The 15,959-nt window shown below is 33.4% G+C and overlaps 3 protein-coding genes across 3 annotated transcripts; 2 read left to right on the top strand and 1 right to left on the bottom strand.

The window, feature by feature from the left end:
- Nucleotides 1-6,307: 6,307 nt before the first annotated feature.
- Nucleotides 6,308-7,119, top strand: LOC119632093 (heat shock protein 23). Its single transcript, XM_038024819.1, has one exon. It carries the CDS (start codon nucleotides 6,435-6,437, stop codon nucleotides 6,990-6,992), a length of 558 nt encoding a protein of 185 aa, XP_037880747.1. The 5' UTR covers nucleotides 6,308-6,434; the 3' UTR covers nucleotides 6,993-7,119.
- Nucleotides 7,120-9,384: 2,265 nt separating this feature from the next.
- On the top strand, nucleotides 9,385-10,378 carry LOC119631549 (heat shock protein 27-like). Its single transcript, XM_038023867.1, has one exon. It carries the CDS (start codon nucleotides 9,542-9,544, stop codon nucleotides 10,178-10,180), a length of 639 nt encoding a protein of 212 aa, XP_037879795.1. The 5' UTR covers nucleotides 9,385-9,541; the 3' UTR covers nucleotides 10,181-10,378.
- A 5-nt stretch (nucleotides 10,379-10,383) lies between these two features.
- Nucleotides 10,384-13,601, bottom strand: LOC119631548 (nuclear exosome regulator NRDE2). Its single transcript, XM_038023866.1, has one exon. It carries the CDS (start codon nucleotides 13,464-13,466, stop codon nucleotides 10,488-10,490), a length of 2,979 nt encoding a protein of 992 aa, XP_037879794.1. The 5' UTR covers nucleotides 13,467-13,601; the 3' UTR covers nucleotides 10,384-10,487.
- Nucleotides 13,602-15,959: the final 2,358 nt, after the last annotated feature.

Raw genomic sequence — 15,959 nt, 5'->3', positions numbered from 1 at the left:
TATGGAAAAGCTTTTGCTTTTGCGTTTCCTTTTCGCTTTGAGTTTGTCTTCGATTGCAGTACATAAGCTCGGATATTTGCAGTATTTATTCGTTTACAGTTTAGTTTGCAGACCAAAAGAAACGAAAAAAAAAAAAACCAATCGTTGCCCGGCATTTTTTCGACTCCTTTCTTTTTTATTCCCACCATAAATTATATATGCTTGGAAGAGAATAAATAAAATAAGTGATTTCTTTTAAATTTGCTCTCACTCCCTCTCACTCTTTATTTAACCAATGAACCCAAATATGATAATATGTTCATTCGTTGCTGTGCCCTATTTCACTTAGCAAATTTTATTCGCCCCGCAAAGAAAATTGACTTTTTTTGCCTTTCTTTGATTTAGCTTACCGACTGCAGACACTGTGCAGATTGCGTGCGGTTCGCTTCTCAGTATCGATTTTTTTTTTTTTGTCTTTTGCAGGAATTGTAGCAAAAAATTATTCAATATATTGGGACATATGACATATACATACTTGGTTATATATTTTAACATATTATCTATCTACTGTACAAGCATTCATAAGACAATAACAATATAGTGTGTGTGTGTGTGTGTGTGTGTGTGTGTGTGTGTGCTGCGTGGACTCCTCTTTCAAATCCATAAAGGAGACACATATATATAAATATATATATAAATATATATATATATAAATAAATATATATATATTTCTTGGACGCGTATCGATTTTCAGAGAGAGCAATTTTCAATTTTGTTTGTCTTACATTTGCTTTTCAATTATTGTATAATTATATTTATAAGTCAATTTTGTTTTTGTTTTTTTTATTTATTTATTTATTCATACATATTTATTATTGTTTGTCATATTATATTCACGTTAAAATATTTAAATGGGGATAGAAACACATATACATTCTCTATGTAAATGAGAAGCGTTTTTGCCGTTCACGTTTCAGAAGAACGGTTTATGAAGAAGACAATACAAGTCTCATGTATACCTTTCCCTAAGTACATCACTTAAATGCCGTTGTATATAAATAAAAGTCGATCTCTCAAATAACAATAAAATATATGATCCATGCGAGTAATGGATGAATACGCACATATTTAATATACGCTTATACCACGAGCGGTGTAGGGTACAACAATAGTTTTTCAAATTTCATTATTAGTTTTTTTTTTAATAGATTTAAAAATAAAGCCGGAGTAGACGAATGTAAGAAATTCATTTTATTTCGCTTGATTTACGAGTTCCCTTAAATAACGCAAATGGACATAAAAAGACAGTTATGTTATGGATTTACCAAAATTTCAAATTTTCAAAGAATTTCATCTTTTTTTCTCGCAGCATATACATATGCTCAAACAATTTTCATTGTTCGTAATTTCGAGTGAAACACGTGGGATTTTGTTTATTAATAAATTGATTTAAACAATTTTTATCAACAAAAGGCTATCTTGAGGTTTTATTATACGGTTCGATTCAGTATCATTTCCTTAATCAATTTAAGGTTATCTGTCCGTCTGGCAGCCTGCGCATTTTACATCGCCGCCGACCTACAAATCGCAAATTATTGAGACATGTTGATCAAATTTTGGTACACTGACATCTTTCGGCCTAAGGGCGAACATTATTGAAAATTATTCCGATCGGATCAGGTTTTCGACCGCTACCTATATAACGGTCGATGTAGGATATTTAATGGTGAGCCAACGCCCACAATAGAATTTTTACTTGTTTTTATCGAAGTCCACATAGGTGCCATGAATCGTACGTTCGCACAATAGCACTTAATCTTGCAGACGACAATAACTTTCATTCATTCACTGAATATATATAGCGGTTAAAATATATGTAAACTTTTCCAAGCATATTTTGGATATCAAAGCTAATATTGAAGAGAAATTTACATTTCAATGAGATCTCTTACACCCGTGAATATATTAATAGATAATCGTAGTTCGAAGTGAATGAAATCCTTCACGAATTGAGCAATTAATGGCAAAATGCCATCATAGATCAGTTCCGGTATTAGAAATGAATTTGTTGACGGAAATCTTCTTGGAAATATGACAACTTTTTCAATTTTAACAAAAATGAGTCCAAGCACGATTGTTGTGCCGGCTCTGGCGAATTTTCATTATGCCATATTTCGCTCGATAAGATAAGCGCTGTGCACACACTTTCTTTTGATTAATCAAAACGTCGTTTAGCCAATATGGAATTAGAAAGTGAGCAGATGTTGACAACATTTCCTTAGTCATTACCTTAAATCCCTTAATCCTTCTTTATCCTAATCTCTTCGTCATCAGTTTGCAAGAGGATAACGGTTTAACTATACATTTGCATTTTACGCGACCAGGCAAATACATAATATACATATATAGGCGCATATATATATATATATATATCGCTATAGTATGCCAGGGAAAGGGAAAATGGCATACAAATTTCACATTTCTTGTTTTCCACACTCTAGACGAAAACTGAACATTTTCTTTTTTGTCTTTGGCTTTTCTTGTTTTTCTGCACAAGCACCGCTGAGCAATTTCTTTTATAGACAAAGGTACTCATAGTAAACAGTATACATATATGTATATATCATATATATATATATATATATAAATTGAACGAAACTATGCTTACATAGATTTATTCAATCATTTATATATATTTACATAGATATATAATACAATATGTAACAATTTTAAATGGTACGTGATTCATGGTTTCCTTTTTTTCTTTGCGAAGGTTTCATTCCGTACACAATGTGAAACTTTTGCAGATAATGTGAGTAATGTTCTCTATTATAAATACATAAAGGATCTTATTAAAAAGGAAATCGTTGTTATATATCGGCAAAAGTGAAAACCGGTTGTCTGAGAAGATACTGGAATAAAACAAGTCTAAAAATAAATAAGAAACACAAACGTGTACTTATTTTACAACGACTTTTGAACACCCATCACCATACAACAATTTAATGCGTACACATGCCGATCAGTGGAGATGTTATTTTCATCCAATCATTGAAAATTGCCTATCGAACATCAAATCAGCGAACAATTTGCAAACAGTTTATCGCCGATTTATCAACGGAGCTGCCATCGAATATCATCATCAACGATTGCAAATGAAATATCGAGCTTAGTTTGCCTAATTAATAGAGAAATTGTTTATATACGCGTAGAGGAGAATCAATTGTTTGTAGAACTCATGCGAGAGAAGAGTAGCAGCTGCCTGATACCTAACATATCAACTTGTGTACAAGCGAAACTAGCAGCGTGAAGTTGCATCCTATACGTATATATATAAAACAGCTGACAAAGATTTACAGAGTTTAGCCATGAATATGCCGACCGGCTGCATATGTGTTCGTGTCTACTTAAATTACATATGCGATATATACAAACGTATAGATATGCGTCTTTGACAAAATAAATTTGAGAGAAAAAAAAGAAAAGGAAATGTAACAAAAGAGATTTCTTAAGCCGGCAATAAAGATAACAACAGCTGACTATCATATTGTCTGCGACTACGTATTGTACATAGATGCGACCATATGTACCTTTGTTTCACTTATTGTTTCGTTCAGCGCTTAAACAAAAGAGACCGAAAAAAAAAAAAAAGGCAAAAATATTTTCGCACATAAGCCTATGTATGCTTCGCAAGTCTGTATACAGACTGTATTGTAAACGAAAGAGCGTAAAAATGTTTGGTACCACAAAAGAGAAATACAGAATAATTCGAAAATATTTTTACTCTTTCTTTTTTCTTCTTTTCTTTTTTTTTTTTTAATACCTCGTATATAGAAAAGTTATTTTAATAAACCTTTTTTTTTTTTTTTCTTTAGTTATTATGATAAAAATCCTGTAAATATTTATTCATCTTTTTAAAGCTTTAACTTTATATTGAATATATTTAATCGAAGATAGCGAATAAGTGAAATGAGAAGAATTGAAAAATGCTTAGAAACAACTGACAAGAAGCCCTTGTAAGAAATAATTTTCTTTCATATCATAGATCGCATAGATTTCAACATCAATGCAATGTCAAAAACGTAGCCAAAACTAAATAATAATATAATAATAATAATAATAATATTATCTTTTTTTATATTTAGAGTGCTTTCATTAATAATGGCTAATTCTAAATTAAATAAATGAATCAATTTTATTCACACACACACACACACACAAAAAGCCACTACGTTTTGCAACACCAACAACATTTCCAACAACACTTTATATACTTTAAATAGTACGTCAATATAATAACAATAAATAATATGCTCGCAAGCAAATATCAAAAAAAAAAATTAATAAAATAATATATATATATATATATATGCATATGCACAAACAATGTACATAGTTCATACTTTGGAGTAATGCAAGGCATGCATGCTAGGCTGTTCGTCAAGGTCAAAACTCTGCAAATTGTTTTAAATGCCAAGGCATTCGATTTTGAATCGTCGGGGGAATGGACATTTTCTAAAGGGCCATCGGACAATGAATATAAGGGTTTTTTCCCTTCCCACGTTGACGGGCATCAAAGTTCTAAGCATTCGAAGATGGAGAAAATCTCTTCCTCAATTTAAATGGAAAGTGTCGCTAGTTATTGCGCCTTCCTTTTATTCGTAGAACTAAAAGAAATGATGAGAGTGTAAGAAAAAAGAAAAAAAAAAATTGCATAAAATGGAGTGCCTGTAGTAAATAAAACAGCTGCAGTGCAAAACTATACACAAAAAAAGTTTCTCTTCCTTGTTTACACGTCTTAGGGTTGATCTGCTTTACATTCGCATACACAGCTGTACGTTTCGTTTTCGTAAAATCATTTTTAAATTAACATTTTTCAATAAAATCGCAAGTAAAAGAAATCGAAAGGCGTGTGAATGTTTGTTACCTTCAGAAAAATGATTCCCTTTAATGAAAATGTCGCTTTGACGCTTTTTACTTTTACTTTTTGCTTAAATATGTACATAATTCACATACCTATGTACAATACAATACCTTGCACATTTTTTTTACAAACTTGGCATTGTTATGTACCGTTTTCAAGATGTGTTGAAATCATTTTGATGATATATAAAAAAGCACAGCTGATGCATGTTCGATGAATCAGTTTGTTGTGGAAATTGTGTTTATTTCTTTTTAACTACAACGAGAGAATTATATTCTCTACTAACCGTTACTTATAAACACCTGCATGTACATTACTCTAGAAGTTTCTTACATAAAGTTTTACAATTCCTGGAAAAGGAAATGGAAAAGGAAACGTAAAGAAAAAGGAAAGGTACTCATTTTAGCTCATTTGGGACTTTTTTTTTGTCACATGTAAACGTCTAGTAAAAATTGATTTCACCGAGACTTATTTGAAGGTTTGCAGGCTGGCTTTTCACCCAATAAGTCTTGCAAATCATTATGTTTTCAGGCTATTCCTTGTCATTGACATCAAAATCGGCCCTTTTCAAGCCCTGAAGTCAAAACCGACAATTAGGATATGATGAAACGCCAGTATTTTACTGAACGACTTCGGCGGCCGATTTCTTTAAATCAAACAATCAATAGTTGGCGTCTATATACGATGAATAACTCAATAATACAAAACGGATGGAAGAAGACGTCGCTAATCGAAATATGTGCAAGCACCTACTATTAAACATTAATTAATGGCATTGAAAAAAAGAAAGGAAGCATCTGACATACGCACATTTTCATACAATTAAAAATAGCAAGCAATTCTATTTATATATGCATATATATATATATTTATATATATATATATGCATATATTTATATATATATATTATATATTTATATATATATATATATTTATCAAAAATAGCAAGCAGTTTTATTTTACATGCGTGTATGCGTGTCTGTAACCGAAAAAAAAAACACATATGAACATCTGTAATGCAAACAAAATTCAAGGAATGTAAAGAAGTTTCGCATTAAGTCTCGTAAATCTTATTCATTTTCGAATATAAAAATTCTGAACAGTCTCTCTTTGTAAGAGAAATAAAAGCTTTTTGATTTGTTTAAGCGGGCACTTTGTACTCTTTAATAATCTCTTTTGAGCATAAGTGTTTATTTGCTAGTTTCTTAGTTTCTTATTGCTATTCCATTCTCTTCGTAGTTAAAATACTAGATTTATCGAGAAAATACTTTTACTCTTCGCTGGGCCTGTCAAGAAACATATAAGCATTGTATATATATATATATATATATATATATATGTTTATATGTCAAATTATTTATAAGCTTAAGCAAGCGGTATAAATACCGGTTGATTACGTATAAATATTATCAGTACAATTTAGTAAAGCAAAACGTTTATAAATAAATCAAATCGAGAGGAAGATTTTGACGGCTTTTCTTAAAATCATTTTTGAAGCGTAACGATTGAGGCTTTTTTTCATATTAACAAAATGTCGAGTTTACCACTCATTCTAAGTTTGGCTGATGATTTAAATCGTCTATCGATGGCTGCTTCGCCATTCTACGATCCATCGTTGTACTATGCCCGTCATCCTTTAGCCCTTTTAACCGGCGAACAACAACAACAACTCCGGAATCGTGATCTGTTTAATGCCGATCAAGTCTCAACCATTGGTAAAGACGGTTTCCAGGTATGCATGGATGTACAGCAATTCAAACCGAACGAATTGGTAGTAAAAGTTGCTGACAACTGTATAATTGTTGAGGGTAAACATGAGGAGCGCGAAGATGATCGCGGCTTCATTTCTAGACACTTTGTACGTCGATATGCGCTGCCCAAAGGCTACGACCCCAATAAAGTTCTGTCAACCCTGTCTTCAGATGGTGTGCTAACTGTGAACGTGCCCAAGCCAGCAATCGAAGATAAACCAAATGAACGTGTCATCCAAATTCAGCAAGTGGGACCGGCTCATTTGAACGTCAAGGAAAATCCAAAAGAAATCAACGAAGAGTCCGCTGAGAAAGATTCAAAACAATCCAAATTGTAAATGTTTTCGCTTTTTGGTCGATTCTCAGGACGAATTCATTTATAGAATGCAGTGAAATAATTATTAAAAAATGAAGTCCGGATTTTCTTTCTTTTTAAGTTTTATTATTTAATGTTATTCTTTTAAATGTTTCCTTAAATTCATTTCATACATTTTTTATTTAAAATAAAATTGATATGTAAAAATATATTATTGAGTTTAATTGCTTAAAGAATTTTCTATAAAAATTAATTGCGCACAAACATTGCAACAATATGGAAGAGAAACCATATCATCTAGCACACGTTGTATTCTTGCTTTGACAGTGCTTGCCGAAAAATTGATGCTTTTAAGCTTTCGATGATAGCTCGTGAATCAAATTCCAAGCACTTCGAGATCTTTTTCATCTATTTTGGGGCGAACGCACCCTTGCTCGGACTGAATTTCTTTGTAGAATTATTTGACGGAGAATAGATGATGCATGTAATTGGATTCAATATCTTACGCCGATAAGGGATATGTGCCCATAATTGCAATTTCTCGCAAATGTTACAAAATACTCTCTATATGGAGAATGGTACTCCTGCAAATAAAATAAAAACATTGAATTGACTTGAACCCACTGATTGCAATAGGGGGGCATAACATCACCATAGATCGATTCTTCCAACTTTTGCTTCACATTTCCATAGTAATGTAAATGGACGCGACGTGGATAGCAAAAGTTGAGACCGGTAGGAGAATTTGACCTCTACAACCTCGTCAGTTATTTTTAAGCACTGAACTAGCGATTGTGAAATTGATATATTTCCTTCCGTTCAAGGTTTATTTGAAAATATGTCAATGGTTCACTTTCAACTTTTATTTCCCATTTGATTTCCATTTTGATTCCATTCTTCGGGCACATTTTAACTTTTTCCTTTCATAAATTTTAATCGGTCTTAAATATACATGTAAAAGCTTTTGAAGGCCAAAGTTCATATACGTATGTAATTTTTTTTTTTCACTTTTATTTAGAAATGAAATAATTCGCTTTTGCTGGGTACTATATGCCAAGGAACAAGTATGCCATCAACTTTCTTCCTCTTTTATTAGATAGAGATCAGCTAAATCGATTCCTGCAATTTCCAGAAATTATAAAATTAACATGTATCATGCAGTGGTAAGTTGGCGGACGCATATTAACCTTTGATTTGAAAAAGCATATTTTTAGTTAGACAAAAAACATGGGCTTTCTGTTTGTTCAGAGTGGTCTCATAGAAAAAACTTTATTCCTTTTTTTTTTTTTTTTGAAAATTCTCTAATCTGGTCAATAATCGATGATTATGTTATAGAAATTTTCTTAAACTTTTTGAGAAAAATGTTTGTGCGAAAAATTTTGCCTTTTATTTAAAAATTTTACAATGAAATTTCTTTTCTTTTGATATGTTTTGTAAAAATTCATTCTCATTGTTGTTTATCTAAAAGCGCTTAGTAAATATTTTGAATAAAAAGAGAGATGAATTTTTTTTTCATTTAGGTAGGTAACACTTGAATTTAAAATTCCTCTCTGAAGAGCTTTAGTCAACCGGTATGTTATTTATTTGCATTTTTCTCTTCACGAATCGCACACTATTTCACAAAGAGAAATACATATATAAGGGTAAGGCTTTCGTTAGCTTGTGTACAATGTCGGCTTATTTATATGTATGTGTGCAATGCGTGCAAAAAAGAAAATCAACACAAAAAAAACATATGCATGTGTGTAATGACATTGGGCGTTTAGAATATTCGAGAGAATATTGTTTGCTTTCATCAGTAATGCATGTTGATTTCAAATTTCAAAACAAAAGGCAATAATTTTAATGTCACAACTGCAATTATGTATGTATAATATATTTTTTTTATATATGAGTTAACAGCTATCAGCCATTTGCAGACTCGTTGGCGAAATAAATTGCAATTTTATGTATGCATATATAGGTCTGTACAAATGAATGTTTTTAATGTTATTCACATGTATGCATATGTGTGAATATCAACATATCCAGTACATATATATTTGTAACGATAAAAGCATAAAAGCATTGAACTCAATGAGGTCAACGAACTAATTCGCACAAACATATAAAAATGTCATTACAAACGCCGGTGGTTTAAACTGAAAATATAGTTGTTTTTGCATACAACAATGGAATGCCCAATGCCCAAACAAGCGCATATGCATTTGCTCACGCAATATGCAACATTAAGCTCTCTCTCTCTCTCTCTCTTTCTCCCTCTCTGACACGGCTAAAAAAACTCGAATTTCACAATTACCAAATGAATCATTCCAGAATATACACGAATTTTCTCTTTGAAAACTTTTTTTGTGCTCCCACAGTATATAAGACGAGTAACAATTCAGTTTCTCTTTCAAATCGAAATTGATTTCGAAAGAGTGCGCACATCTGAGCGAATTGCTGAACCGAGAATAAAAGAAAGAAAAGAAAAAAGTGAATCGAGACGACCGGGCAAAAAAGTATATAAGATATCGAAGTAAGCCGTTATTTTTTTCATTTGATACCTTGCGTTTAAGAAAAGAAAGGAATATGTCGATTGTGCCGTTAATTGCTGAGTTGGCTCATGATTTCAACAACGAAATCGAGGGCCTAACTAATATCGAACAATTGCTGTTGGAGGATAATTTTGGTCTGGGTGTTCATCCAATTGATGTATTCCGGCCACGCCGCCGCTCCTTAATGCTTCATCCCAGAATCCGTTATACACCCTATACGCCATTGTTAAGCAAATTTCGACGTCGCCTTGACAAAGATGATGAGAACAAATCGCAACTTGTTCCAACAGTAGGAAAGGACGGATTCCAAGTGTGCATGGATGTATCTCAATTTAGACCGAATGAACTTAGTGTAAAAACTATCGACAAAACTGTTGTCGTCGAAGGCAAGCATGAGGAACGCGAAGACGATCATGGCTTCATTCAAAGGCATTTTGTACGAAAATATCAATTGCCCAAAGGTTACGAACCCAAGGATGTCGTTTCCACTGTATCGTCCGATGGAATACTTACAGTTAAGGCGCCACCACCACCTAACAAGGCTAAAGCCGCTAACGAACGCATCATAGAGATTCAGCAGACTGGCCCAGCGCACTTGAGCGTAAAGCAACCGACGTCTACCAAAGACCCGGAGACCGTTAATGGCGAACAAAGCAAAATGGATACGAAATAAAAGAATGACACCACTGCCCGGCTATCATAAAAAATTTCATAGTAAAATATATTTAAGATTTATTTACCACAACCACATACATTAGTGACGTAATCACATATTCTTTTATTTTACAACATTCATTACAATTCGATTCCACATCTAAGAGTTACGTTCCTTGTTTTATATATTCATTTGTTTTTTTTTTTTTTTTTTTATATATGTGAGAAAATTTATTTTTTTCTAGAAGTTTTGAATAAACGTTTAAAAATTAATTTTCAATGCGCCTTTATCTGCTTTTGTAAGATAGTTGTTAGCAAATTAAGTGCTACTGTTCCCTGAGAATCTCCAATTCCTCCGGTAGTGCGTAGATGCGTAGCTGCTTTTCGATTATCAAATCTTGAAGGTTTGAAAGCTCCTGGGGGACATATGTTGCACCATCCAAATACAAAGCTTTACTCCATGGGCACTCATCTAAAGCGGTTAGTAGGCATTTCTTGCTAGTCTCAAACGAGGTACTTTGGTCCGACAAGCAACGTAAATAACACCGCCAGAATAAGCCGTTACGTTGTAAATTAGTAAAATTTTGATAAACAGAAAACGTTTGATTGCTGGGTGCACCCGTCGAAGGTATTAAAACTTTAAAGAGATTAAGTATTCGCTGGCGTATGATAGCTTCGTTATGCCGAAAATCCGGACTAGATATGAGAGCGAATTCGCTAATGTTAGTTGGACACAGCAAAGGCTTAAGGTATCTAAATCGTGCCAAAGCTATTAGAAGTATAACCGATACTATCGATGGACTCAGTTTCAAGAAACCAGCTTTCAATTTATACCACGCCGTCGATGTCAGAGTGCCCCATTTTTGCAGTAAAAAAAGATTGTGTGGATATTCCTTAAGCGCTGTGAAAATACGTTCCATTATGAATGTATGAGAAGCATAGTTGTTACCACCTGGTAACTGCAGCAAAACCGTATATAGTTCGTGTATTTGTTCTCTTAAGAAATTGTGCCTTTCATTTTCTGAATTTTTATGAAAAATCGAAAGTAACGTATCTAAATAGGTAAGCGCCTCTTGCTTCTGTTCCAGCGTGTATTGCAGAAGCGTATATGATTTTAGCAACGAAATCGTATAATCCGGTATTAAGTGTTGCTCTAATACCATTATCTCTACATGCTTTTCTATGTTAATGTTGTCCTCTAATTTGCTATGCAGCAATTTTAACGCAGCCAACTTTCGGGAGCTTTTCAATGGCACGGCCTTCGGGTCGTATTCAAGCCCTAAACTGTATGTGGATAGCAGCTGGCTGGCTTCCTCGTTCTTACCCCATCCTATAAGCACTTCCGCATAGGTTACAAAAGCATGACACAACTCCGATGCCAGATTCTCCTCTTGCTTGTAAGCGGATATAACATTTTGAAATATATTTTCTATCGTCTCCGATTTGGAATTTGATTCAATTTCGTACAGAGCGAACTCAACGTACAAGTGAAAAACGTTCCGATTGATTTTCTGTTTAAGTAACGATTTAAAACGTGACTGTCCATTTTTAATAAATTCTGGTGTAACTTTTTTTGTCAATGTTTCCAAAGTTAAGAGCAAACGTTCGAAGCGACACCAGAGCATCAGGAACGATAGACGTTTTCTCTCATCGATGCCTTCATAAGCTGTAGCGCAGTTTAGAAGAAAATTCTTAAGACAACGCGAATAGAGTTCATGAGCAACAGTGTTGCTTAAAAAGGTTGGACATACAGCTAATTCCTTGGATAATTCGCAAATTCCTCGTAAGAACTCGTCGTGCTCTTTGCTATGGTCAATGGATGACGTAAAATGGCGCTTTAGACATGTTGCCAGAGTTTCTTCCACGGCATCTGAATCACCCTCGAACTGAGCAGCTAAACAATCCGTTTGAATGAAGGGAATCTTTAATAGTTTTACGATAATTAAAAGTAAACGAAAAGAATTTTCTTTGCTTTTCAAAGGATATACGTAATGGCAGACATCTTCGTTGAATACGATGCGTTGCGGATCGCTGCACTTATTACCCTCGCCAGGAAAGGGTAAAAAATTAAAACCTTGTCTTAACGTTTCTATTCGCAACCATATCTCATTCATCGGTAACCCCGACTGTAAAATTAACTCTTCATATTCTACAAGAGTTAATTCGTCTTCGGGTCGCGGTTGTAAATCTTCACTGAAATTTTTAGTATTTACAACATTTAACTCTAAAGCTAATTTGATTACCGCAAAGAACTGCTCATATAGTCCTGCTTGACGCAAAAATATTGCACAGTTGTGAAATAAATGCATCATCACAGAGTCGGTGCTTTGGGAGGCTAATTCCTCGGGTCTTTGAGCTGCGTACATCTTTTTCATGCATCTCTGATAGAGACGTAACACATCAGGAACAGTGCACCTAGCCATTGTGCCTTGCGTGGTCATTATTTGCGCTTCCCATAGCGTTAAACGGTAAGGATCTTTATTTAGAAGACTTTCCAGCATTTTTGTTACATCGTGCGATGGATATGTGGCCCTTACAATGTCAATATATTTACAATATAGCTTTTCGTTCCGTGGATGATAATGTAAAGCCTTTTGAATATACTCGAGTTGCTTTTCAGATACTCGTAAACGTGACCATTTATATGGATTTCTATCCTGCAGTTCAATGAGATCCAACCATGGTTGCAATTCCCTACAAAACTCAATAGTCTTGCGGTTCAATATTCCCATTTGTGCGGTATAGTCATTCTCTTCTAGAGGATAAATTTGTGGTGTGCTAATTTCATTTTTTAGCTCTTTACATTGGAAGTAACGTTTTGATTTGTTTTTATTACCAGAAGATCTCATCTTCCCCATTGGTTTCGGGTAATATACCCTATATCTGGGGCGGGCTGGCTTGTACAGTGTTTTAACCGTGTTGTATTGTTTAGCCTTCGCTTTGTCTACATAAAATTCTTCATTCCCTGCAAACTCCAAATGTGACGTTCGTATTAATTTTTCTACATTATTTTTGGATTTTTTATCCTTCATAGTCCTTTCTCTATCACATTCATCTAATGCTTCTTCACTACTATCACTAGATAAAATTACCGAGCATTCAGATGTATTTTGTTCGCCATCATTCGCGTGCGGCAGCACGCGTTCTTTCTGTGTCCGTTTCAATTGCTCCTCACTAATAGTGAAACTATTATTTTCAAGCCATTGCGTGTTTACAAAATTTGTAACTGGAGCTGTTGTTTCAGTATCTTCCTTGTCTTGGCTATTGCGTCTATCAGGTTCGGAGTAAGCAGGAAATAATGACATTTTAGTAAACTTAATTTGATTCTTCTTTGGTACGAATTGGAGGCAAATTATTTTATTACTTCTAAGAGATAATATTGTTCATCGAAAAGTATTTTATAAAGGTAAACAAGTTAAACTTCAGTTGAATTTGTTTTTACATTTTCTTCTTTTATTATTTTGTTAATTTTTCCGTATTCAGTGTTGCAAAATACTGTAAATATTTGATGCACTTTTTTTCTTCTTGCTAATGTGTTCGACTTTCGCAACTATATAAAAAATATATATAAAATAAATTAAATTAAATAAAGAACTGTTTCGATCTTTATCCAAAATTCATTGTAAATTTTAAAGTTTTAGGTAAAATTTTCGTATTTTTCATAGATTCGATGACGACAATTGGGTAGCCTTATTTAATGCAATAAAATGACATTGGAAACTGAATTGGATACCTTCGATAACTCATCGATAAATGCGGATTCGACAACGCAAAATAATTTCAAAACATTAGAACATTCTTTAATCTATGCAAAGCTTATACCGTATTTTTTGGACTATAAGACGCACTTCAAATTTTTAAGACGATTTTTAGAAAAATTTATTTGTGTGTTACTTTCGGATTAAAATTTTTATTTATTGGTAAAATAACTCGTACTTGCAATATTGTGTTCATCTTCACTCTTTATACTACCACTCACATCGTTAACGTCACCATTCGTATTGCTTTCATCTGAACTATTGGTACCTCATGTACCTCAAATTTGGAGACGATTTGCTAAAAAAATATTTTAATGTGACCTTCCGATCGTAACACGCACCCAAAATTTGACTCCATTTTCTTATATAAAAAAGATGCGTTTTGCAGTCTGAAAAACACGGTAAACACCTTTAAGATATCTTTAGTATTTGCCACCGCGAAGAATTAATTTGCATGTAATTTTTATTTTAGCAGTAGCACCTAATTTTTTAATTTTTTTTTTCTATCAATTTTGACATTTACTTCCAAATACCTAAAGAGTAGATTTTTGGTCTAACATCCTTTACTACACTTATATAGACGAATTACCAATGCAATGCTCAAAAACCTTAGTCCATAAGAAACGTTGCATACAAAAAACAAAAAAGAAATAAGTAAGTACATAACTACATATAAACAATTTTTTAGTATCTCCAACATAATTGGCTTTTGACCTTTTACAGCTAGTGCGTTAATAGTAAAACGAGTAAAGAAATATAGGCGTGTCATGCATGTAAGTCATCTCACTCTAGGTAGTATTTATTATGCATCAATGTGTTTTTTTTTTTACACTGTATTATTTATTTACGTTCTTTGCACATTCGAGTTATAAGTCACACAATCTAAAAATTAAAAATGAATGCGTATATACATATGTTTGACTCGATCTATATACATTAATTAATATTTATGAATTATTAAGATGAAGTGAAAACCCGCAATAATCCCATCATTTTCATTGAAATTTGATGTTGACAAGCGCAAGGGTATGATAAAATCATCTGCAATATAATAAGCATAGGCAGCTGAGGCGACAATTATAAATTAACCGGCAGAAGCAGACTCTCGTTTATGAGACTAACTCCCGATATTGTCATAGTGAAGATCGATGAGTTTGCCATGTACTCTCATTTCTTTCAGTCGCAATACGATAAAATATATAGTTTACGAAAGGTCAATGACAAGCACTCTAAAAAACGCAGGTGCTCCCCTTTTATGCAGCCCTGAGACGCCGTAAGATTTCATGTGTGTATGTACGTAAAGCGTTTTTTAATTAACTATAACGTCGGTTTTGAATGTAAAAACAGTTTCAACAATGTATCCATCCAACAAATCTTTACTGGCAAGTTGTTTCAACAATTCGGCATGCGTCTCATATATGGGAAATTATCGTGAGAAAGTATGAAAAGTGTTAAGGCCAGGCTGTTTTAAAGGTCTCTTCTTTGAGAGCGACGATGTATGCGGATTGAAATTACCAGAATTAAAGTTGTTGGTCGTGGCGAAGCGTTTTCTCGTAAGCATCGATATATAATGCCCCACAATCTAATAAGGACGCCCTATCTCAAACCGTGCTATAGCTCGCTATTGAAGGCGACAATACATCGCTTTTTTCTTCTTGAACCGACTGATTCTAAATAGATTTCTTTACCGCAAAACAAATAGCAATAATAATAGAGTCAGTGTGCTATCAATTCTGCCAACTTAAAGAAGAACATAAGCAAAATGATCTAAAATCGTTGACAATTCATTTCACATATCGAAAAAAATTAATGCATGAAAGTAACGCAATCAAGAACGTCAGAGAAGCAGCGTTGGATTGTTATATGCTGGTTTCGTAATGAATCTACCAAACGCGTAAAATATCTAAATTTCTCAACTATCGTTCGCTTAATTTGAAAGAATAATATGCGAAAAACTGAAGGCGTCTGAAAGCGTGTCGAAAGGAATAAGGGGATGATGGTACCACTTGTACAATTTCAATTATAAAAATACTTCCAACT

Source organism: Glossina fuscipes, unplaced genomic scaffold, assembly GCF_014805625.2.
Source record: "Glossina fuscipes isolate IAEA_lab_2018 unplaced genomic scaffold, Yale_Gfus_2 1, whole genome shotgun sequence".
NCBI lineage: Eukaryota > Metazoa > Arthropoda > Insecta > Diptera > Glossinidae > Glossina > Glossina fuscipes.
This window is presented reverse-complemented; position numbering and strand designations above follow the sequence as displayed.

Coding starts and splice junctions, on each gene's coding strand:
- LOC119632093 (XM_038024819.1), top strand. CDS start 6,435: ATGTCGAGTTTACCACTCATTCTAAGTTTGGCTGATGATTTAAATCGT.
- LOC119631549 (XM_038023867.1), top strand. CDS start 9,542: ATGTCGATTGTGCCGTTAATTGCTGAGTTGGCTCATGATTTCAACAAC.
- LOC119631548 (XM_038023866.1), bottom strand. CDS start 13,466: ATGTCATTATTTCCTGCTTACTCCGAACCTGATAGACGCAATAGCCAA.